Source organism: Schistocerca serialis, chromosome 7, assembly GCF_023864345.2.
Source record: "Schistocerca serialis cubense isolate TAMUIC-IGC-003099 chromosome 7, iqSchSeri2.2, whole genome shotgun sequence".
Lineage (NCBI taxonomy): Eukaryota > Metazoa > Arthropoda > Insecta > Orthoptera > Acrididae > Schistocerca > Schistocerca serialis.
Window position 1 is genome coordinate 48,295,814 of NC_064644.1, and position 25,248 is coordinate 48,321,061.

General features: G+C 44.6%; 1 protein-coding gene across 1 annotated transcript in view; it reads right to left on the bottom strand.

Moving 5' to 3' along the window:
* LOC126412639 (insulin-like growth factor II) overlaps nt 1–25,248 on the bottom strand; it is a 74,762-nt gene that overhangs the window by 32,685 nt on the left and 16,829 nt on the right. Inside the window, exon 2 of the mRNA XM_050082320.1 lies at nt 23,860–24,098. Within this exon, the coding sequence (XP_049938277.1) occupies nt 23,860–24,098 (239 nt within the window). The remainder of the gene's footprint in view (nt 1–23,859; nt 24,099–25,248) is intronic.

Consider the following 25,248-nt stretch of genomic DNA (forward strand, 5'->3'; position numbering starts at 1 on the left):
AGAAGCTTTCGAAATGTGGTGCTACAGAAGAATGCTGAAGATTAGATGGGTAGATCATATAACTAATGAGGAGCTATTGAATAGGATTGGGGAGAAGAGAAATTTGTGGCACAACTTAACTAAAAGAAGGGATCGGTTGGTAGGACATGTTCTGAGGCATCAAGGGATCACAAATTTAGCATTGGAGGGCAGCGTGGAGGGTAAAAATCGTAGAGGGAGACCAAGAGATGAATACACTAAACAGATTCAGAAGGATGTAGGTTGCAGTAGATACTGGGAGATGAAGAAGCTTGCACAGGATAGAGTAGCATGGAGAGCTTCATCAAACCAGTCTCAGGACTGAAGACGACAACAACAACAAAAACTTTCAAAGTTTTAAGAGCGGATGCACCACCTACATACATTAAAAACTAAAGTCCCGTGCCACTTTTTTGTGTCTATATGTGAATGCTAAACTCATGAACAAATGCAGGCACACTGCGGAACAGAATTAAAGGACCACTTTTTCGAAACCCCATAATTGACACCCAATCACCCCCCCCCCCCCCCCCCCCAGTTGCGACGCACAAGTTCGAAATTTCACTTACAGTTGTCTACAGCCTTCTTCTGTAATGGTGCGACGTCAATCTCGCGACGCTTCAAACAACAATGTGTCGACACGTACGAAAATACGGCCATTGGTCAGAAGTTGGTGTCAGCTGTAAGGTGGGTTAGTGTGGCACCAATTGCACCATAATTCCACCCAACTCCACCGTAGTCGTGTCACACAATGGGAAGGTCGTCACAACCCCACTTACCAGTATTTAACGTCTTCTTTTGACGTCTCTGCGGCGTCCACAGTTGAAATCACGCCGTTTTTTCATAGTTGAGAGGACAGAATTTCACGGCACATCACTGCACAGAATCTACACGGAAAGGCCTCAGGGGTGGCATAAAGGGCATCAATGAAACCGCCCCCTTCCCTGGAGCGTTGATTCCCATACGTATCGTGTTCTGAAACGACAGTTCGCACTGCGATAAGCAACAGAAAGCTGTTGTTGACATCCTTTGGCACCGTTGACACCCTCAGACGTTTCAATCCTTTTCTAAGAGCATTGTGGTGCTACATCCCTACTGAACGTTATCGCACTGCTTTAAAGTGCAGCGCGACCGCAATTTTTGCTTTGGTCAGTAGGGACCGTTCAATACAGTTCGATGACATTTGGACTTGATGCGAAGCAGTAAAGGTTAATATTGCTTTATCAACCCTCCTGTTCTCCCCACTCCTGTGATGTGATCACGCGGGAGTGCAACATTAACATGTATATAAATAAAACGCCAGAGGGTCCCTCCAAGACCCCTTCCCCCCAGTTTGGCAGTGCCCTCAGTGCCACCCATACAACTTTATTGAGCACGTTACTTATGAACCTGTGAGGAGCTTAGGCACCATATCAGCCCGGCGGTCGCTTTACTTCCTCAGTGCTCAATGAAGTTAAGTGGGTGGCACCGAGGATGTTGCCGAATTGTTGGGGTGGCGTGGGGGGGGGGGGGGGAGCAGTATCAGAGGGAGGCTTTGCCGCTTTACTCCTGCACATGTTAACGTTGCACTCCCGCGTGTTGACGCCACAGGAGGGCGGAAAACGAAAGAGTTGAGAAAGCATACATAACCTTAACTGCTTCGGATGACATTCAGATTCCGTCGAATGGCTTTGGACCGTCCCTAATGATTCCAAGCTGTACACGAGAGCAAAAATTACGCTCGTGCTGCAATCCAAAGTGATACAATCACGTTCAATGGATTGCAGTCCTACAATGTCTTTAGAAAAGAGCTGAAACGTCCGAGGATGTCAACAGTGTCAAAAGATGTCAAGAACACGTTTCTGTTGCTCATTGCACTGGGAATTGTCGTTTTCGACAGCGAAACGTGTTGAAATCAAAGCCCCAGGAAAAAAGTGTGGCTACACTGACGTGTTTTGTGCCACCCCTGAGGCCTTTTCGCATAATTCAGAGCGTCTGTGTATGTCTTCCTCGGCCACCCATATGAAAACCGCATGGTTTAAAAACTGGGTTTCGCGGCTGTGACCTCCTTCGAAGAGACGTCAACAGAAGAGGTGAAATGCGGGCAAGAGTGGTAGTGACGACCTTCACATCGTATAATGCGTCCACGATGACGTTGTGCAGAGCTGTTGTGAAATATGGTGCCACAACATCACTAACCCACCTTCCAACTCGCACGAACTTCTGAGCTGCGGCCGTTTTTCGCATGTGTTGACACCTTGCTGTTTGACGAGTCGCCGAGTTAGAGGGTGACTTCACAGGGCGCCATGCTTTTGTAGTAGTACAGAAGAACGTTGCAGGTCGTTTTGAGCCTAAGTTCAAACATACGCGTCGCAGTGGGAGAACATTACTGGCTTTCGAAAAGGTAATCCTTTAATTTTGTTGTGCTGCATATTTTGATATGGTTTTCACCATCATATACACTCCTGGAAATTGAAATAAGAACACCGTGAATTCATTGTCCCAGGAAGGGGAAACTTTATTGACACATTCCTGGGGTCAGATACATCACATGATCACACTGACAGAACCACAGGCACATAGACACAGGCAACAGAGCATGCACAATGTCGGCACTAGTACAGTGTATATCCACCTTTCGCAGCAATGCAGGCTGCTATTCTCCCATGGAGACGATCGTAGAGATGCTGGATGTAGTCCTGTGGAACGGCTTGCCATGCCATTTTCACCTGGCGCCTCAGTTGGACCAGCGTTCGTGCTGGACGTGCAGACCGCGTGAGACGACGCTTCATCCAGTCCCAAACATGCTCAATGGGGGACAGATCCGGAGATCTTGCTGGCCAGGGTAGTTGACTTACACCTTCTAGAGCACGTTGGGTGGCACGGGATACATGCGGACGTGCATTGTCCTGCTGGAACAGCAAGTTACCTTGCCGGTCTAGGAATGGTAGAACGATGGGTTCGGGACGGTTTGGATGTACCGTGCACTATTCAGTGTCCCCTCTACGATCACCAGTGGTGTACGGCCAGTGTAGGAGATCGCTCCCCACACCATGATGCCGGGTGTTGGCCCTGTGTGCCTCGGTCGTATGCAGTCCTGATTGTGGCGCTCACCTGCACGGCGCCAAACACGCATACGACCATTATTGGCACCAAGGCAGAAGCGACTCTCATCGCTGAAGACGACACGTCTCCATTCGTCCCTCCATTCACGCCTGTCGCGACACCACTGGAGGCGGGCTGCACGATGTTGGGGCGTGAGCGGAAGACGGCCTAACGGTGTGCGGGACCGTAGCCCAGCTTCATGGAGACGGTTGCGAATGGTCCTCGCCGATACCCCAGGAGCAACAGTGTCCCTAATTTGCTGGGAAGTGGCGGTGCGGTCTCCTACGGCACTGCGTAGGATCCTGCGGTCTTGGCGTGCATCCGTGCGTCGCTGCGGTCCGGTGCCAGGTCGACGGTCACGTGCACCTTCCGCCGACCACTGGCGACAACATCGATATACTGTGGAGACCTCACGCCCCACGTGTTGAGCAATTCGGCGGTACGTCCACCCGGCCTCCCGCATGCCCACTATACGCCCTCGCTCAAAGTCCGTCAACTGCACATACGGTTCACGTCCACGCTGTCGCGGCATGCTACCAGTGTTAAAGACTGCGATGGAGTTCCGTATGCCACGGCAAACTGGCTGACACTGACGGCGGCGGTGCACAAATGCTGCGCAGCTAGCGCCATTCGACGGCCAACACCGCGGTTCCTGGTGTGTCCGCTGTGCCGTGCGTGTGATCATTGCTTGTACAGCCCTCTCGCAGTGTCCGGAGCAAGTATGGTGGGTCTGACACACCGGTGTCAATGTGTTCTTTTCTCCATTTCCAGGAGTGTAGGCTCATTCACGAGGAAGGTTTGTGTATACGATTTCGTGCAAATTAGTTGAATTACGTTGTTGTTTGTCGATTCAGTAGTGCATCCTGAGAAGTGGCGTGCGCTGCTTAAATCGTTTAAGTTATCCTACAACAATCGACCGACCCTGGTTTCGTATGGCTAGTATTAAGTTTTCTACGGCCGAACGATCTGTCTGGCGTAGTGGTAATCGATTACATACAAAAACGTTCCTCCTGAATAATTCTATCTGTTAGTGAAAACCGTATGAACATCGTTATAGTAGTTCCTTAGAATAGCCTCCGCACACTGACAGAATACACGGCAGTGTGTTATAATTCATTATTAACGTTATTTTTGTTTTTTGTGAAGAAAGAAGATGCTGTCAGGATATTGAAACAAAGGAAAGTATAAATTAATAACTGGTCTTGTTAACCTATCGATGGTTATAAATACGAATTGTGAAAATTTAAGAGTAATGTGGGATCTCGGCTCTCGCCTGCATGACATGAGTGTGTTGAACATCGTTATAGTAGTTCCTTAGAATAGCCTCCGCACACTGACAGAATACACGGCAGTGTGTTATAATTCACTATTAACGTTATTTTTGTTTTTTGTGAAGAAAGAAGATGCTGTCAGGATATTGAAACAAAGGGAAGTATAAATTAATAACTGGTCTTGTTAATCTATCGATGGTTATAAATACGAATTGTGAAAATTTAAGAGTAATGTGGGATCTCGGCTCTCGCCTGCATACATGAGTGTGTTCCAGGCCGCAAATGAGTCTTCATCTTAAAATTTCGACGCGCAGGTCGCCGAAGTGGCGTCAAATCGAAAGACCTGCACCAGGCGAACGGTCTACCCGACGGGAGGCCCTAGCCACACGACATGTCTCTCCATCTTAAAATTTAATTTCCGTGAAACATTTTTTGGAAATACTGTTTTGGACGAACTCGGAGATCACCACCATTGTAAAATACGAGTTCGGGATCCACGGACCACTAAGGTAAGAGCAGCAACCACAAAACTCACTGTTCAACACAGAAAAAATGAGTGGCACCGTATTAAGCGGCTTTAAGTGCCTTATCAGTTCATAGCATCTCGAAGAAGAAAGGGAGAGTCATGTTAAGTTCATTCAAATCTGTGCTGTCTCCATTAATAATTTTATCAAGACATCAGCTGGACTGGAACTCATGCAGGGTGATTCCGTGATAATGTTACAAACTTTCAGGGCTGACGTAGAAGGGTTGAAACGTCCCCTTAGAAAAATTATAAATTATTGTGCTGGTAAACTTCTACGTTATTTGATAGAGAGACAGCTGAGTAAAACTGAACGTACTCAGACATTTCTCTCTTTACTTATTCTGATCATCACTAAACTGACAGACAATGTTTTTAACGCAACGCACTCTGACTTTAATTAATCCCTGCAAAAGAATGGCCCTGACTAACAATAACCTATACCTTTCATGAATCACTCACATCACAAAAATCTTCGCTACTCGAACTACTGCAATACAGCGAGCGCCAATACTGCCAGCTAAATGAAAGATTCTAACTACTGAATGCACAAACTACTGATAGGCATAGTTAGCAAATGAAAGATTTTGATACATAACAAACAATGTATTTACCTTAATAATGTTCAAAAGTCATTATATGTATATATCCATCTTTACAAATTTCCTTTTTCTGGTGGACACAGGTCCAGATCGTCCGCTTATAGTGACCTCTCAGAACTCTTCACATCCACCACTGGTGGCGGGTCACCTCCAACTGCACAACGCTACGCGCTGTTCACATCCAACTGCCCAACACTACACAAGCGAATATTCCAACAATGCCAACCAGCCACAGACTGCACACAGTACAGTCAGTGATTTTCATACAGAGGGCTACGTAGCGTTACCAACATAAAAAACTAAACAGCCTACTTACAGAGTAAATGTATCATTAAGGTAAAGGACCCTGGTCCGCAATCGACCGGGTCGAAAATTATAAGCGAAAATCGTTCTGATACTTCTCACACTGGAATACACGTACCGATACTGCTCTTGCCCCGATTTTAGGGTAGGCAATTATTAGATGTTGTAATATGGATCAAAACAAGAAAAAAAGTAGTAAACATGGGCTCTAAAATGTATACCTTAAGAGTTACGAGCACTTGTTCATCTTCGATAACGTGAAACACATCTCTTCTACTGCGTGTTCTGTGCTTTACGTATTTTGGGAGGGGGTAATATGAGTAAAAACAAGATAACGAATGTCCGCTGATTACGAACTCTAACATGCATACCTTAAGAGCTATTGGCACTTGTTCAGTAGAAGAGATGTGTTCAAATTAGCGAAGACGAACAAGTACTCATAGGTCTTGAGGTATCCATTTTGGAGCCCGTGTTTAATGAACATTTTTCTCTTGTTTTGGTCCATACCACCATCTCTGAAAGTTGCCTACCGTGCACCCTTACCAACAACGGTAGTTGTACATATACGTTCCACTGGCAGAGGTATCAAAACGATTTTCGGTTACAACTTCCGACTCGGTCGTTTTCGGGGTTCCTCGGCTCAGAGTGATGCATTTACTCTTCTCTGTCATCCATGAAAGTTTATAACATCATCATGTAATCACCCTATATAACAATTTTCAAGTACAATGTTTCTGGAGAACTGAATTGCGCCATCTTGTCTAATCATCCGTAAAAATTGAAATGGCAATTGCTGATCAGAGAAGACGTAGGAAATTATAACGCAGTAAGTTTTAATCAGTAGAATATAACTGTCATTATTTATTTAGGATTTCAGAGCATACACACGAAAACACACACACACACACACACACACACACACACACACACACACACACACGACACACACTGACACACACATACACACATGCACTTTGTCAAATACGCTGGGCAACGTTGACCCAGAAATTTAAAAATAGTTCTAATTCACCCGCTCCGGTAAAGGTTTTCTGGAGGTTTCCCTTGGTTGTGAGGCAAATGCCGGAACTGGTAAATCCATTGCATTTTGTTCACAATTGGGAATCGGCGTGGTAACTTTCTTAAAAGAAGCGCGAATGGACCGTAACCTCAAACAGCCAGCCTTACTCATCCACAAATATATTCATGCGTGGCCACTACTGTAGTTGAGCGAAAAGCAAACCCCACGAAGCCATAACTAATAAAATAGTTATAATGTTCCTGTACAATAAAGCAATCGTTTACGAACAGAATGAGAATAAGTATTTCGTGCACAACGAAATTTTAAATAATATATTGAATCATTGTTGGATATTGTAATATCACAATAAATGTCAAATTTACATGCAGTCGTGCAAAGGAAACATACACAAACATACACACACACACACACACACACACACACACACACACACACACACACACACACCTTGGTGTTGGTTCATTAGAGGTAACCCACGTGCACATGCAACGAGCCGGATGCAGAATTTCAGCTGCTGTTTTTAAATTGTTTGTTCGATAAGAAGTTATAATTTAAATTTGGATAAGCAATATTAATTTAAAATAACAAGCTGAAAAGGATTCACTAAGTGAAATGTAAAAAGATGTTTTGCTTTTTGTGCTCCACAAATTCCATGGACTTAAAGAATGACATCTTGTAAATACCACCACAGCTGGTGTTAAAGTAATAGTTTATCAGGCAATCGGTTCCTTTCCTGTGGCAACCTCTCCCCACGCAGAGTAGCATTTAAACCAGCTTCTGCCACTTTTGAGTTCATCAGCATACCTTATCTTGGTGAGATGAGCACGTCATGAAACGTAAACCACAGACCACTCGTGCAGAAATCTGCTCCGTATTCTAAAGAATTCCGGACTTGTTGCATGCCGAAATTCCGAACACGTTAGAGAGCTAGTCTCTCTGAATGAGGCCACTTTGGCTGCATAGATGTCGTGGGTAAAAAGTAGATGGTCTCTTTAAGGTGTCCATGTTAAGTGTATGTAGAATGTAGCGTTGTGTTGAGGGAACATTTATTAAGCGGGTGGATCACCATCAATATAATCAAAGTTAGGTAACGCAAGACCGAGTGATTTGAATCTTCACGCTACCATATTTCAACCGCTTTACCAGCGTAACACCATAGATGAAACTTTCTTTCAACAGTAGCACTTCAATCGACTACCTCCAGGCTAGGCACCCCTCATTGAATTTGAGTACGTTATCTCTTAGGCCATGGTTGCGGGTGGAAATTCAGAGACTTCTTAGTAATGTATTTATTTTCTTTGGCTGCAGAATTCTGTTTAATTTATGAGACTATATTGCTCAAAACAGTTTCCCTGTACCCTCGTGCCCAGCACAGATTTATTTTTATTAAATGTTCTTTGCCGTCAGATTTTCTATCCGCGGGTGGACACTTTCAAAAATACTGATCCTAAAGTGTTTCTCTGTGGCATGCAATTTCTGCTCCAGACCACATTACATTCTGACCTGAAATGTCATAAAAAGAAATAAGCAAAAAGCTTTAGCATCATCAAGCAATCACTTGGCAGTATCTAGGTTGGTGCGAGGAGAAAAGCAGTTGGCGCCAGGAAACATAATCATTCACATGCTTTAAAGCGTGTTATTTAGCGCATGCTCGGGAAGTACTGCGGCCCCTGTCACGCTACGACCAACCACGATTTTGTGCTATGCCGTTGTACGTCAACAAGAAACAAGGAAGCGACGGAGCATTACAAACCCGCTGATAGAGCCAGTCTAGAGTTGTGTTCCAAGGTAGCAACGTGCGGCTACCTCTGTCAGTATGGTGGCCCGGCCAGTAATGCGATGTGAGATGAGAAGTACGCTTGTGGAGTCACCCTGCTGTTCTATAATTACTCAGTGATCTGTTTGACGATCATCCTTTGAGGAGTCAAAACATTATGACCGCCACGCCTTCAGTAACGTGCTGATCCACCTTTGGAAGCAGTTTAGCAACGGGTCTACGCACCGTGGATTCGACAGGTCGTTGGTAAGTCACCAGAGGCATGTCGCACCAGATGCCTACGCACAGGTCACGCAATTCCCGTAAGTTACGGGCCTGTGGTTTCTTGACGCAATGCTGGCGCCCAGTGGCATCCCAGATGTACTACAGCAGGTTCAGATCAGGCGAATTTGTGGCCACGACATCAATGTGACGTCACGATCGAGCTCCTAAACTCACTGCAGCTCGATTCTGGACTTCCGGAATAGACTGTCATCGTTCTGGTAGATACTTTCGCCCTCGCGGAAGACATCGAGCATCGAGAAGCCAGCTGTTGTCATGGTGCCTTTCCTTACTATCACAGGTCCCATGGAAAACCAGGTGAATTTCTCCTATAGCAATAATACTGCCTCCAGAGGCTTGCGTATTTGGTGCAATGATTCGAGGAGACGTTCGCCACGATGATGGCGTATCTGGACACAATCGTTGACCTAGTGTAACAAGAATCGTGATTCATTCGACCAGGCATCTCGTCTCCATTGATCCAGTTTCCACTGCAATCGTAACTGGCGATGTCGTTAGATAAACATGGAAACATATTGGAAGGGTGGGGGTCATCTACATCGGGGTCTCATTTCCACCAGTGTGAGCTGAACAGATTGATTACTGAAGTCACATGGGGGGGGGGGGGGCAAAAATATAGCTTTTAAAATCAAGTTGTGAAGTTCAGAGTCAGAGGGGTGGCTTGGGGCGCTGTCTACAAGTACAGTTGCAAGGGATGATAGGATTTTGGAATGCGAATATTTTTTTAAAAGCAGGAACAAATGCATCAAATGGCTCTGAGCACTATGGGACTTAACATCTATGGTCATCAGTCCCCTAGAACGTAGAACTACTTAAACCTAACTAACCTAAGGACATCACACAACACCCAGCCATCACGAGGCAGAGAAAATCCCTGACCCCGCCGGGAATCGAACCCGGGAACCCGTGCGTGGGAAGCGAGAACGCTACCGCACGACCACGAGCTGCGGGCAACAAATGCATCAAAAACTATCCTTTAAAAAAATTATGATTCACCCAAGCCCTTTTTTTACCTTTGTAATAAACAGTAAGTGCTGACAAGTTTATGTTTTTGAAAGCTCTATGCTTCTTAGATTTGCCAATTACAAACATAAATTTATGGCTTTGCTACATACTGCAGTGGCTGAACTGGCCTTTGCTAGTGTCGTGACACTGGCTGTTTCGTTCTTCAAGGAAAGATTTTTTTGTGGGAACATTTTATAGTTTAACCCAGTCTCGTCAATGTTGTACTCGTATAACAGAGCAGCTACTAGATTATTTTCTGCCTCTTTTTTTCTAAATTTTTCAGCAAACTTCCTAGCTGAATCATTATCAGCAGAAAGTTTTTCACCCGAAGCAGCAACTTGCCTAACGCCATGACGATTTTTCCAGTGGTGAAGCCAACATTCACTTGCTTGTAATTCGTGACAGGAGTAAAACTGATCGACAGCGCTGGTACGCTGTTCGGCGCGGAGCGCAGACTGGTCGTCGGACGCGTAATCGGACATTTCCAAGAGTCGGTTAATCGAGGGTCGGATAGTTGAAGTTCTACTGTATTTTATTTACTGAGTGACAGTGGTGAACCTCGGTATCCCGTTAACGACATCCTGTTGTCGGATACAGCACTTGCAACTCCGAGCGCTATTTTTTTTTGCCAACCTCCTATCAGTCTCGAAATGGAAACCACAGTGAAAAATAAAAATAAAATGATTTATTTGCAACAGTTAGCTACACCTTTTAACTAATTCTCTACATAGTCACCTCTGCGACTTGGACATTGTCGTAGCGTGGTACCAACTTTCCAGTATCTTTATCGTAGACTTTCGACAATTCCGTACGCTGAACTGCAGCTCGTTGTCTGTATGTAAATACTGTTCTCATAGCCAGCTGTTCATATGAATAAAGAGATGAAGGTAAGAGGGAGTCAAGTCTGGGTTGCATGGTGGGTAATCACAAACTTCCCATCGAAAACGCTGCACCATCATCTTCGTTGCCCCTGCAGTGTGCAGCCGAGAATTTTCGTGAAGAAGGAAATGCGTGACAGTTGCGTTATGAGTCCCAAGCTCTCAGCAGGACCTCAAACTTGCGGGAGACACCGTTTTCTAGGCATCTTTAATTTCTCTTTGTGCGCTCGGAACTAAAAAGTGCGATGTGGCGCGATAAACATGCAAATTAGAGACAATACACAACACATCTGTACAAAGCTACACCGGATTTTTCACTGTTGTTTTAATTTCGCTACATATTGGGGGTTGAACAAAAGATATCCTTCGTACATCAGTAATTCTGCACATATTGTTTTGAGGTTGCGCTGGCACCAGAATGACATTAATGATCCCGTGGACTATGAATAGCTCAAAGAGTGAAATAGAGTCTTATTATTCGATGCTGGAAATGGCAGAGGTTGCATTTTCTGTACTTTAGCCAGCGGCATTGACAGCCACGTGTCACGTACGTCGACTTCCTGAACGCTGCATTACATTAAAAAAGAATGTTCAGCAGGTTTTCCCAGCGAGTTTCAGATGGGCTATCACAAACAATAAGGACAAGGACGACTTGTAAGATCTCTGACACGGCTTGGCGAATGCTCTTCTGCAGGCACGTAAGGGTCCTTGAGCAATTGGTGTAAACAATGGATTTTAGATAGCCTCATAAAAAAATGTGGAGAGATGTGAAAATGGGATAGTGTACTGGCCAAGGAATATTGCCCTTGTGAGATCAGGCGTCTAAGAACCTTTTGCCACAAGATACACATTTCAGTTTCATGCTGTATGTGCCGTGGCCTACGTTTACTGAAAGCACAAGCCCCCAACTTCAATTTCTAGAAGATATTGCCAGAAAACGAATGATGGTAAACAAACTTACAGCTCACGGAGTGGAATGTGACCATCCCCACCTTCTGCTACCACGCCTACCTTCACTGCGCTCCATTCAAATCAGCAGGTTACCTTGTTATATCCCATATTTCCTCGACACATAATGACAACGACACCAAAATTACAGAAACTCTGGTACGTACAGAGAGGTACCAACTGTCTCCCTTCCCACGTACTATCTGCGAATGGAAAAGGAAAGTGGCAAAATGATACTGGCCTTCCCTTGTGGCTCAATGGGACATTGGAAGATTTTCCATTGTAAACCACTTTGGAGTCTTGCACGGACATAACCCACCTCAATTTTCCAACTGGTGAAAGGGGCTCTAAATTCTAAAGTGGATTCTGAGCATCGCACCATTCCCGGCGAGTACTTACATCACTGAGAGACGAAGGATAGGTTAAAGCAGGCTGAAATATTCATAACTCCAACTGGAATTTGATGCCATGACCTCTTGGTTTCAAGGCATACTCTTTACCACTAGACCACCAGGCCCAACCTGATAACGGTGTACAATACACCCTCTGCTACGCACCGTACAGTGGGTATTGACCGAGCAAAGTGGCGCAGGTGTTAGCACACTGGACGTGCATTCGGGAGGACGACACTTCAAACCTTCCGGCCGGAGTGGCCGTGCGGTTCTAGGCGCTACAGTCTGGAGCCGAGCAACCGCTCCGGTCGCAGGTTCGAATCCTGCCTTGGGCATGGAAGTGTGTGATGTCCTTAGGTTAGTTAGGTTTAATTAGTTCTAAGTTCTAGGCGACTGATGACCTCAGAAGTTAAGTCGCATAGTGCTCAGAGCCATTTGAACCAGTTTTGAACACTTCGAAACCGCCGCGTCCGGCCATCCTGATTTAGGTTTTTCGTGATTTCCCTAAATCCCTTCAGGCAAGTTCCGGGATTATTCCTCCGACTAGGCACGGCCGACTGTCTTCCCTAATCGGGTGGGACCGATGACCTCGCTGTTTGTTCCCCGAATCAACCGGCCAACCAAAGGTGAGTAATGGAATATAGGTGTGCTTGAATATGCAATAACAAGCTGGCATTAGTGAAATGGGTGAGAAGCTGTGAGCAATTGTCTGTCGCGCGACAGCAGCAGCAGGTGGTGGCGCAGTGCATGCTGTTAGGCTGTGCAGGACCTTGCCCCCGGCGGCACGGCACGGCCGTCTGCCACTGCCAAGCGCCCGCCCCCGCCGCTCCCGCCGCCCCCGCCGCCCCCGCCGCCTCAGCCGCCTCCGGCGCCGCCAGCGCAGCCGCGCCCTGACCTTGCGCACCACGTTCTCCAGCTGCTCGCCGCCGCCGCCTCTGGAACACGTGCACTCCACTTCACCACTAGGCGGCGCAGGCTTCGCCGGCTGCCACGTACCGCACCACGCCTCCGGCCTGCGCACACATCACACACTTAGGAACAGGCGTGTTCACAACAGGGGACATTTGGTACTGCAACCCACCCATGGTGGAACACTAGCTGAGTCTGACGAAATGGCGAATTAAAATAGCTGACGCTTTTTTAAAGTAATCATTTGTGATGTATAAAACGATCTCAGATTTCTTGCGCGTCAAATCTAGTAAATGCTCATGGTTTCGACGATTACCACCAACGTCTTCGACAGAAGCAATTTTGTTCTCAAGCCGTTTGTTTCGACGCGCGCAGGTTTGGCATACAGCGCTAGTCTGGACACATTTTACATATCCCTTCAAATCCTAGAACGCCATGCGTTCCGCCTCGCCTATCGCATCCGCCTCCCATCCCCCACGCGGGTCCTATATGACCTCATCCCGTTCCCGCACCTAGTCCTATGGATCCTCTACACCTCCCACAAACTTGATCCCACTCACCCGCTTGTCTCTCCCATCCTTTCCCACTCCCATCCGCTGCCGCGCCTCCATTCCCACATTCCGCCTGCTCTCCATCTCTCCACTCTCCATAGCCCTGACCACGGTAGCTTCCGCCAACTCCCCCTCCCTGATGATGCCCTCCTCCCCACCATCTACCCCTCCTGCCAACTTTGATCCTCCCCATCCACCCCCTGTGTTTTTTCCCAAGGGCACCCTCCCTCCTTCTCTCCCTCCTCCCTGCCTCCCTCCATCCTCCGCCCGGGCTTCCCCTACCCCCCTGCCTTCTTCCCCCCTCCCATCTCCTCTACCACTGGCATCACCACCCTCCCCTCTCCCTCCTCCCCCACATTTTCCCCTTTTTGGCAGGTCCCCGGACCCGTACACATCCGTGCGCGCCGGAGATCATCGCCTAGTGTTTGTGTGTGCCGTTGTGTTCGTGTTCCAGTGTTTCATCGTTAGTGCTCCAATGTTTGCGTGTGTCATCTCTGTGCGTGTCCACGTTTCTGAACGTTTTTATTTTCGACACTGCGCCCGTGAAAGGCTCTGTCTGTTTTAATTTTGTATGTCTACGTTTGTATATCCACCATGTCTGTTCTGCGATTGTCTCCTTTTGTATCTTTAATCATATCTGTGGCCGAAGAGCGGCGTAGTATGCCGCTGCTGGCCTACCTGTATCAGGTTATGAAAATAACAACAAAGAAAAAAAATCCGGACACACCTCAGCCTCTACTACTGGCGGGATGTATCGACCACAAAGTACACCGCGTCTGTCAGGAGGGTGCTGAGATGGAGGAAGCGTAAAAGCTGCAAATTGTTTCACGACCGCCACATACCCAAAATCAGTAATAATAAGGCTACATAATAGGCACGTTAGTTAGAGATGGTGTAAGATGTAGATGTACCTTTATCTATAAAATTAATAACTTCAAAACGCCTCAAGCGATCATAGCTTGATAGTGTTTGAACAGGATCATCGAAATTCAGTAACACTTTCTTTTATTAAAACTGTACAGTCAGAGTAATGAGTCGGATCATGCTACTGACGATTAAAAAACTCATTTAAAAACGCAACAGTTCGAAAGACAATAAGAACAGCGTTAGTACGAGACAACAATCCTAAGTAGCTGTAGATGTATAATTGTTAATTGTGGCCAGGCTGGCTAAGTTTGTGAACCGTAACTGTGTGGAATAATTATTTGTTTTTTTTCTAATACCACTCACACTTTCTTTTAATGAACAAAACTTTCTCAAAACGCGTTGCAGAATGTTAAATTAAATATCATATACATGAATACGACCGGTAGCGGAGAAATACAAATAATAATACAAATAATGTTTGTTAGTTAATGCAGAATAAAGTTAATATTGACCAATACAAAATTGTTGTTGTTGTGGTCTTCAGTCAAAACACTGGTTAGATGCAGCTTTCCATGCTGCTCTACCCTGTGCAAGCTTCTTCATCTCCCAGTACCTACTGCAACCTACATCCTACTGAATCTGTTAAGTGTATTCATCTCTTGGTCTCCCTCTACGATTTTTAGCCACCACGCTTCCCTCCAATGCTAAACTAGTGATCCTTTGATGCCTCAGAGTGTGTCCTAGCAACCGATCCCTTCTTCTAGTCAAGTTGTGCCACAAATTCCTCTTCTCCACAATTCTATTCAGTACATCCTCAGTAGTTACATTTTCTACCCATCTGATCTTCAGCATTCTTCTGTAGCATCACATTTCGAAAGCTTCTATTCTCTCCTTGTCTACACTGTTTGTCGTCCATGTTTCACTTCACACATGGCTACACTCCATACCAATACCTGAGCAAAAGACTTTCTGACACTTAAATCTATACATTTTATGCTAACAAATTCCTCTTCTTCAGAAACACCTTCCTTGCTATAGCCAGTCTACATTTTATATCCTCTCTACTTCGACCATCATCAGTTATTTTGCTCCCCAAATACCAAAACTAATTTACTACTTTAAGTGTCTCATATCCGAATGTAATTCCCTGAGCATCACCTGATTTAATTCGACTACATTCCATTATCCTCATTTCGTTTTTGTTGATTTTCATCTTACATCCTCCTTTCAAGACACTGTCCACTCCGTTCAACTGCTCTTCCAGGTCCTCTGACGGAATTACTAAGTCATCGGCAAGCCTCAAAGGTTTTATTTCTCCTCCATGGATTTTAATTCCTGCTCCAAATTTCTTTTGTTTCCTTTACTGCTTGCTCAATATACAGATTGAATACCATCGGGGATAGGCTACAACCCCGTGTCACTCCTTTCTCAACCACTGCTTCCCTTTCATGCCCCTCGACTCTGATAACTGCCATCTGGTTTCTGTACAAATTCTAAATAGCCTTTCGCTCCCTGTATTTTACCCCTGCCACCTTCAGAATTTGAGAGAGAGTATTCCAGTCAACAGTGTCAAAAGCTTTTTCTATGTCTACAAATGCTAGAAACGCAGGTCTTTCCTTAACCTATCTTCTAAGATAAGTTGTAGGTTCAGTGCTGCCTCGCGTGTTCCAACTTTTCGCGGAATCCAAACTGATCTTCCCCGATATCAGCTTCTATCAGTTTCTCAATTCGTTTGTAAAGAATTATTAGTATTTTGCAAACGGAACTTATTAAACATATAGCTCGGTAATTTTCACACCTGTCAAACCTGCTTTCTTTGGGATTGGAATTATTTTATTATTCTTGCAGTCTGAAGGTATTTTGCCTGTCTCATGCATCTTGCTTACCAGATGGAAGAGTTTTGTCGTGGCTGGGTCTCCCAAGGCTATCAGTGGTTCTAATTGAATATTGTCTACTCTCGGAGCCTTTTTTCATCTTCATCTACGTCCTCTTCCATTTCCATGATATTGCTCTCAAGTACATCGCTCCTGTATAGACCCTCTATGTACTCCTTCCACCTTTCTGCTTTCCCCTCTTTGCTTAGGACTGGTTTCCCATCTGAGCTCTTGGTATTCATACAGGTGTTTCTATTTTTTCCAAGGGTCTCTTCAATTTTCCTGCAGGCAGTACGTATCTTACCCCTAGTGATATATGCTTGTAAAGTCTTACATTTGTCCTCTAGCGATCTCTGCTTAGCTATTTTGCACTTTCTGTCGATCTCATTTTTGAGACGTATGTATTCCTCTTCACCTGCTTCATTTACTGCATTTTTATATTTTCTCCTTTTGTCAGTTAAATTCAATACTTCTGTTACCGAAGGATTTCTACTAGCCCTCGTCTTTTTACCTAGTTGATCCTCTGCTGCTTTCACTATTTCATCTCTCAAAGCTAACCATTCTTCTTCTACCGTATTTCTTTCCCCCATCCTTGTCAACCGTTCCATAATGCTCTCTCTGAAACACTCTACAACCTCTAGTTCTTTCATTTATCCAGCTCCCATTTCCTTAAATTACTAACTTTTTGCAGTTTCTTCAGTTTTAGTCTACAGTTCATAACCAACAAATTGTGGTCAGAGTCCACATATGCCCATGGATATGTCTTACAACTTAAAACCTGGTTCCTAAATCTCTGTCTTACCATTATATAATCTGTCTGAAACCTTCTGGTGTCTCTAGGCGTCTTCCTTGAATACAATCTTCTTTCATGATACTTAAACCAAGTTTTAACTGTGTTTAGGTTATGCTCTGTGAAAAATTATACAGGCGGCTTCCTCTTTCATTCCTTACCCCTTCCCAAATTCACCTACTAATTTTCATTCTCTTCATTTTCCTACAGTCTAATTCCAGTGCCTCATGACTATTAAATTTTCGTCTCCCGTAACTACCTGAATATTTTTTTTTATCGCAACATACATTTCTTCAACTTCTTTATTATCTGTCGAGCTAGTGGGCATATAAACTTGTACTACTGTGGTAGTCGTGGGCTTCGTGTCTGTCTTGGCTACAATAATGCGTTCGCTACGTTGTTCGTAGTAGCTTATGCATAATTACGATATAATAATAAATCACAAATAAAATACCCAGCGAAAACCAATATCACTACCTAAATGTTGGTGAAATTTTAGTCCTGTTTCATGTTTAACACTTGTGATAGCGATAAGTTTATTATAGTTTCCACTCTTTGAAAAGTCCGCGACGATGGACAAGAGACATTTTGCAAGATTTGTCTATAAAAAACAATGAAATTAACGTATCACATCTTGTCAGATCTATCAGCGCGAAAGCGCAAGTTACGAGATAGGTTTAGATGTTTAGTCTTAACAATTAATCTGTGCTAAAAATGCGATTTATGATATTTTCAGCGGCACTTTGAACGGTATTTAAAGGCAGCGATCTTACTGGCCAGGGTCAGCTGATGGCAAGAGCCGGTAGAGGCGAGACACGTGGTGATGTACAGCGCGTCAGCCGCTGCTAAAGCCGTTTCGGATTTTCGTGCAGTAGATCTAGGGATTTGTAAAATTTCTGAATGAGACTTAGAAAAGTTTTCCGCATTGTGCATTTCAGAATTTAGTCCAAAATGCAGCGTGATGACCAGTACAGTGAATTCTTCAATCTGCCGTGCACTAACAGCATTTAAGCAAGTTTGAAATTAACAGTTTTATTGACTAAGCAGCGTCCACGATGCTAAGGACCTTATTACTTCTCTATTGTGCTCCTGCCTGTAATTCGATATATTATCTGAAGTAATAATAACAGTAACTGCGCAACTCGATGAGTGTACGGAGGTCCCCTTGACGTCAATGTAGCCAACGAACTTCAAAATCAGACACGTTTATTAAGTCAATAACCAACTCTAACTATATATGGGAAATATAAGGGTCACACATCCCACAAATCATCTTTAACACGAGAAATTATTATACCTTTTTTGTTTGCATCGATGCAAATTGTCAAGATCCGCGCGGAGTGGCCGGCGGGTTGAGGCGCCATGTCACGGATTGCGCGGCCCCTCCCGCCGGAGGTTCGAGTCCTCCCTCGGGCATGGGTGTGTGTGTTGATCTTAGCGGAAGTTAGTTTAAGTAGTGTGTAAGTCTAGGGAACGATGGCCTTGACCCCTTAGGAATTCACACACATTTGAACATTTTTCCATACAACTTCCTTTCCAATACTTCCCACATTCCAGTCCCTAATCACTGTTATCAGAATCCCCCTATCATGTAATCCTCATAATAAAGACAGTGTACATATATAACCACAATCTTACTAAAAAAATGATCAAATATTTTAACTTCTTTGATTATTGTGTATTACCATCTTGCTGAGGTTGAAAGCTCATTTTGACTACTCGGAGTTTGCGAACTAAATCTGGTTTATTAAAACTCTGTCTTCTGTAAAACACAACGTATCTCTTTTTTCTATTTATCCTACTAGACTGATGCGCCAAATAAACTGGTACACGCAAGCGTATTCAAATACAGAGATATGTAAACGGGCAGAACACGGCGATGCGGTCGGCAACGCCTATGTAAGACAATAAGTGTCTGAACGCAGTTGTTAGATCGGTTACTACTGCTACAATGGCAGGTTATCAAGATTTAAGTGAGTCTGAATGTGGTGTATAGTCGGCGCACGAGGTATCGACGAAGTGGGGATTTTCCCGTATGACCATCTCACGACTGTACCGTGTATTTTTTGTTTGTTTGCTAATGTTTCGGCCTACTATGGACAACGAAGATTTTTATCTCTTCCCTGATTGTGTTTTCCTCTTTTGCCAGTAGGTTTTCATTTTGGCTGACTGTACTTCTTTTCTCTGTTTTGGCCATTTGCTGGCAGGATGTGGAACTGGCGTAGTAAGCGAAATAAGGTTTTTAGTAATTTTGACTTTTTCTCTGAAAACTTCTCGATCCTGAATGTCATCAGATGAAATTTCAGCTTCCTGTAAATCCTTTTTAACTTGGTTTGCCCATTTTGAATAAGATTTTGTTTTTGAAATTGATGAATGTATGCGATGAGTAAGTCTTTGCGCGTTTATTCTTTCCACGTGATCAAAAAACATCATTCTCCGCTTCCTCATGCTGGTAACAATGTCTTCTGCATGTTCATATAATTCATAGTTGTATCTTCGGCTGAATTCTCCGTTTTCTTTGATAGAGCCAAGGATTTTCCTCAAAATTTTCCGCTCTTTTATTTCAAGTTTTCGTAGTGATCCTTTCTTCGTCATGTTTAAACATTCTGATGCGTACAAAGCTGACGGTCTAATTACGATGTTATAATGACAATGTTTTAGGTTTAAAGACAGGCTTTTGCTTTTGTATAAGTCTTTGCACAGATGAAAAGCACCTTCTAGTTCAGAACACCTGCGTTCTACAGCTGCATTTTCTGAACCGTCAGGTGTAATTATTTCTCCAAGATATTTAAATTTCTTCGACTGCTTGATTTTCTCTTGTTGTATTTCAGTATGAGGAAGAGCGTGTTTGATGTTTGTGATGAATTCATTTTTGTCAAATGCTATTTTTAGGCCAATCTTAGCAGCAATTGAGTGTAGGCTGGACACTTGAACCTTAGCTTCGTTAATATTATTTGCAATGAGTGCCAGATCATCAGCAAAAGCCAAACAGTTTCCACTGGGGCCATTTCTTTTGTGTCCAACTTGAATCCCATAACCTGGCGGTACGGTTGTTTTACACTCTCTGACTATCTTTTCCAGGACACAGTTGAACAGCAATGGAGAGAACAGGTCACCTTGTCTCACCCCTGTACAGATTTAAAGTGGTTCTGATAGTTCGCCTCTGAACTTGACCTTTGACACTGTGTTATTTAAAGTGGAACTTCTTACATTGATTGTTTTCCTATCGAGATAAAATTCGGCAAGGGTGTTCACTATTGTATCTCGATCAGTTGAGTCTAATGCTTTTTGAAAGTCGACAAAGGTCACAACAAACGATTTTGATCTTGATCTGGCGGATGATATTTCAGGTTATGGATCTGCTCTGCACAGGATCTTGATGTCCTGAAATCAGCTTGATATTCGCCCAATTATTGATTTAAGACTGATTCAGCTCTGTTTAACAACAGTCTGGAAAAGATCTTGTCGTTGGTAGCAAAGAGATTCCTCGGTAATTATTCAGATCACTCTTAGTGCCTTTTTTATGAAGTGGGTGAATAATTGCTACGGTCCAATCTGGAGGTAGAGTTTCAGTTTCCCAAATCTTCACTATGATATCATGGAGATGTTTTAATGTGTCATGACCTGCGTATTTCCACATTTCAGCCAAGATACGATCCTCACCTCCAGATTTGTTATTTTTCAAGCCTTGTATAGTTTTCATGATTTCTTGTAATGTGGGAGGGGGACTATGCGCAGGAGGAACAGTAGGACAGATATCAAGCTTTTTATTTCGATTTTCAACATTCACTAGGGATGAAAAGTAATTTCGAAAAGCTGCAGGACATGATTTGTCATTCAAATTTAGTTTTCCATCGAGTGCTCTTATATGTAATGTAGGAGGTTTAAACTTCGATAGTTATGGTTTAAAGGCTTTCTAAAATTCCCGAGTGTGATGTGTTCTAAAATTTGCTTCTATTTCATCGATTTGGTTTTTGTTGAAGAGCCTCTTAGTTCTCAATAATTTTGATGTATGTTTCCTAACCTTGAAGAAGATTTCGTGATTTTCGGAGGTTTTCTTGCTATTCCATTTTATCCAAGCCTGTCTTCGCTTTTCAATTGCTTCATTACAATCTTTCAATTGCTTCATTACAATATTTTTTATTGGTCAGTATAGTTTCAGTGGCTGATTGTACCATGGTTTCTCTAATTCTGTTCCAGTCTGTTTTATTTGGTTTTCTGTGTAGAGTTTCTGTAAATTTGTTGTTGATATCTTTCAGTTTACTTACATAAAATTTTGGAGGTCTGGTTCGCCCCCGGTAGCTGAGTGGTCAGCGCGACAGACTGTCAATCCAAAGGGCCCGGGTTCGATTCCCGGCTGGGTTGGAGATTTTCTCCGCTCAGGGACTGGATGTTGTGTTGCCCTAATCATCATCCTTTCATCCCCATCGACGCGCAAGTCGCCGAAGTGGCGTCAAATCGAAAGACTTGCACCAGGCGAACGGTCTACCCGAAGGGAGGCCCTCGTCACACGACATATTTTTGGAGGTCTGTTTTTTCTTGAAATATTGGAAAGGTTCTTTCGGTTATCTTGGATGATATATCGTGAATATTAGTAATTGGGCAAAACATCAAATCTCCGACATCGCTGCGGGCGGAAAAAAATCCTGCAAGAACCGAATCAAGGACGACTGAATAGGATCGTTTAACATGATTAAAAGTGAAGGCCTTCAGCAAATTGCTGCAGATGTCAATGCTGGGCCATCAATAAGTGTCAGCGTGCGAACAGTTCAACGAAACATGATCGATATGGGCTTTCGGAGACGGAGGTCTACTCGTGTACCCTCGGTGACTACACGACACACAGCTTTACGCCTCGCCTGGGCTCGTCAACACCGACATTGGACTGTTGATGCCTGGAAACATGTTGCCTGGTCGGACGAGTCTCGTTTCAAATTGTATGGAGCGGATGGACGTGTACGGGTGTGGAGACAACTTGACAGAGGAAGACCGCACTGCAGTTCCTTCTCTAAATCCTCGCACAAACGAAAAAATGGCTGACATCGAAATAAGTGTCCAAGGAATAGAAAAGCAACTGGAATCACTCAATAGAGGAAAGTCCACTGGACCTGACGGGATGCCAATTCGATTCTACACAGAGTACGCGAAAGAACTTGCCCCCCTTCTAACAGCCGTGTACCGCAAGTCTCTAGAGGAACGGAGGGTTCCAAATGATTGGAAAAGACCACAAATAGTCCCAGTCTTCAAGAAGGGTCGTCGAGCAGATGCGCAAAACTATAGACCTATATCTCTGACGTCGATCTCTTGTAGAATTTTAGAACATGTTTTTTGCTCGCGTATCATGTCATTTCTGGAAACCCAGAATCTACTATGTAGGAATCAACATGGATTCCGGAAACAGCGATCGTGTGAGACCTAACTCGCTTTATTTGTTCATGAGACCCAGAAAATATTAGATTCAGGCTCCCAGGTAGATGCTATTTTTCTTGACTTCCGGAAGGCGTTCGATACAGTTCCGCACTGTCGCCTGATAAACAAAGTAAGAGCCTACGGAATATCAGACCAGCTGTGTAACTGGATTGAAGAGTTTTTAGCAAACAGAACACACCATGTTGTTATCAATGGAGAGACGTCTACAGACGTTAAAGTAACCTCTGGCGTGCCACAGGGGAGTGTTAGGGGACCATTGCTTTTCACAATATATATATATATATATATATATATATATATATATATATATATATATATATATATATATATAATGACCTAGTAGATAGTGTCGGAAGTTCCATGCGGCTTTTCGTGGATGATGCTGTAGTATACAGAGAAGTTGCAGCATTAGAAAATTGTAGGGAAATGCAGGAAGATCCGCAGCGGATAGGCACTTGGTGCAGGGAGTGGCAACTGACCCTTAACATAGACAAATGTAATGTATTGCGAATACATAGAAAGAAGGATCCTTTATTGTATGATTATATGATAGTGGAACAAACACTGGTAGCAGTTACTTCTGTAAAATATCTGGGAGTATGCTTGCGGAACGATTTGAAGTGGAATGATCATATAAAATTAATTGTTGGTAAGGCGGGTACCAGGTTGAGATTCATTGGGAGAGTCCTTAGAAAATGTAGTCCATCAACAAAGGACGTGCTTACAAAACACTCGTTCGACCTATACTTGAGTATTGCTCATCAGTGTGGGATCCGTACCAGATCGGTCTGACGGAGGAGATAGAGAAGATCCAAAGAAGAGCGGCGCGTTTCGACACAGGGTTATTTGGTAACCGTGATAGCGTTACGGAGATGTTTAATAAACTCAAGTGGCAGACTCTGCAAGAGAGGCGCTCTGCATCGCGGTGTAGCTTGCTCGCCAGGTTTGGAGAGGGTGCGTTTCTGGATGAGGTATCGAATATATTGCTTCCCCCTACTTATACCTCCCGAGGAGATCACGAATGTAAAATTAGAGAGATTAGAGCGCGCACGGAGGCTTTCAGACAGTCGTTCTTCCCGCGAACCATACGCGACTGGAGCAGGAAAGGGAGGTAATGACAGTGGCACGTAAAGTGCCCTCCGCCACACACCGTTGGGTGCCTTGCGGAGTATCAATGTAGATGTAGATGTAGACCTTGCATGTCAGTGGGGGACTGTTCAGGCTGGTGAAGCCTTTGTAACTGCGTGGGGCGTGTGCCGTAGGAGTGAAATGGGGCGCCTGATAGTCTAGGTACGACGCTCGCGGGTGACACGTACGGGACGCTGGCGACTCGGCCGCGAGGCAGTGGCTACGCACCCGTGCAGGAGCTGCAGGCTCAACAGTTCTTCGTCGCCGTCGACGCAGGCGCCGCCGCCGTCGTCGCCGTCGCTGTGCGCCCGAGACGGCTGCACCACGTCGTCGAACTTGCAGTAGCGCAGCAGCGTGCTGAGCGAGCAGCCCAGGCGGCAGCAGTCGTCCGCCACGCCGCCCTGCCGCGCCACACCGCCGGGGGCGCCTGTCCACCACAGCCGCACTGACACACTCGTCTCGTACTACACTTGGTTTGACTTTTTTCATAAATACACTCTAAGAAAAAAAAAAGACACACCAAGAAAGAATTATCCGAATGGGACGGAAATCAGTAGACGTGATGTACATCTTCAGACAAAAAAAATGGTTACAATTTCAGAATAAGTGGATAATTTATTCTGGAGAAAGAGCTTCACAAATTGAGCAAGTCAACAACATCTTGGTCCATCCCTGGCCCTTAAGCTAGCAGCATGAGCACAAATAGTAGAAACTCTTGCCACGTGCAGGCGGTCATTACCTTGCTGAAAAGTACACTACCGGCCATTAAAATTGCTACACCAAGAAGTAATGCAGATGATAAACGGGTATTCATTGGACAAATATATTATACTAGAACTGACATGTGATTACAAACGGTTCAAATGGCTCCGACCACTATGCGACTTAACTTCTGAGGTCATCAGTCGCCTAGAACTTAGAACTAATTAAGCCTAACTAACCTAAGGACATCACACACATCCATGCCCGAGGCAGGATTCGAAATTCCGACCGTAGCGGTCGCTCGGCTCCAGACTATAGCGCTTAGAACCGCACGGCCACTCCGGCCGGCCATGTGATAACATTTTCACGCAATCTGGGTGCATACATCCTGAGAAATCAGTATTCAGAACAACCACCTCTGGCCGTAATAACGGCCTTGATACGCCTGGGAATTGAGTCAAACAGAGCTTGGATGGAGTGTACAGGTACAGCTGCCCATGCAGCTTCAACACGATACCACAGTTCATCAAGAGCAGTGACTGGTGTATTCTGACGAGCCAGTTGCTCGGCCGCCATTGACCAGACGTTTTCAATTGGTGAGAGATCTGTAGAATGTGCTGGCCAGGGCAGCAGTCGAACATTTTCTGTATCCAGAAAGGCCCGTACAGGACCTGCAACATGCGGTCGTGCATTATCCTGCTGAAATGTAGGGTTTCGCAGGGATCGAATAAAGGGTAGAGCCACGGGTCGTAACACATCTGAAATGTAACGTCCACTGTTCAAAGCGCCGTCGATGGGAACAACAGGTGACCGAGACGTCCAACCAATGGCACCCCATACCATCACGCCGGGTGATACCCCAGTATGACGATGAT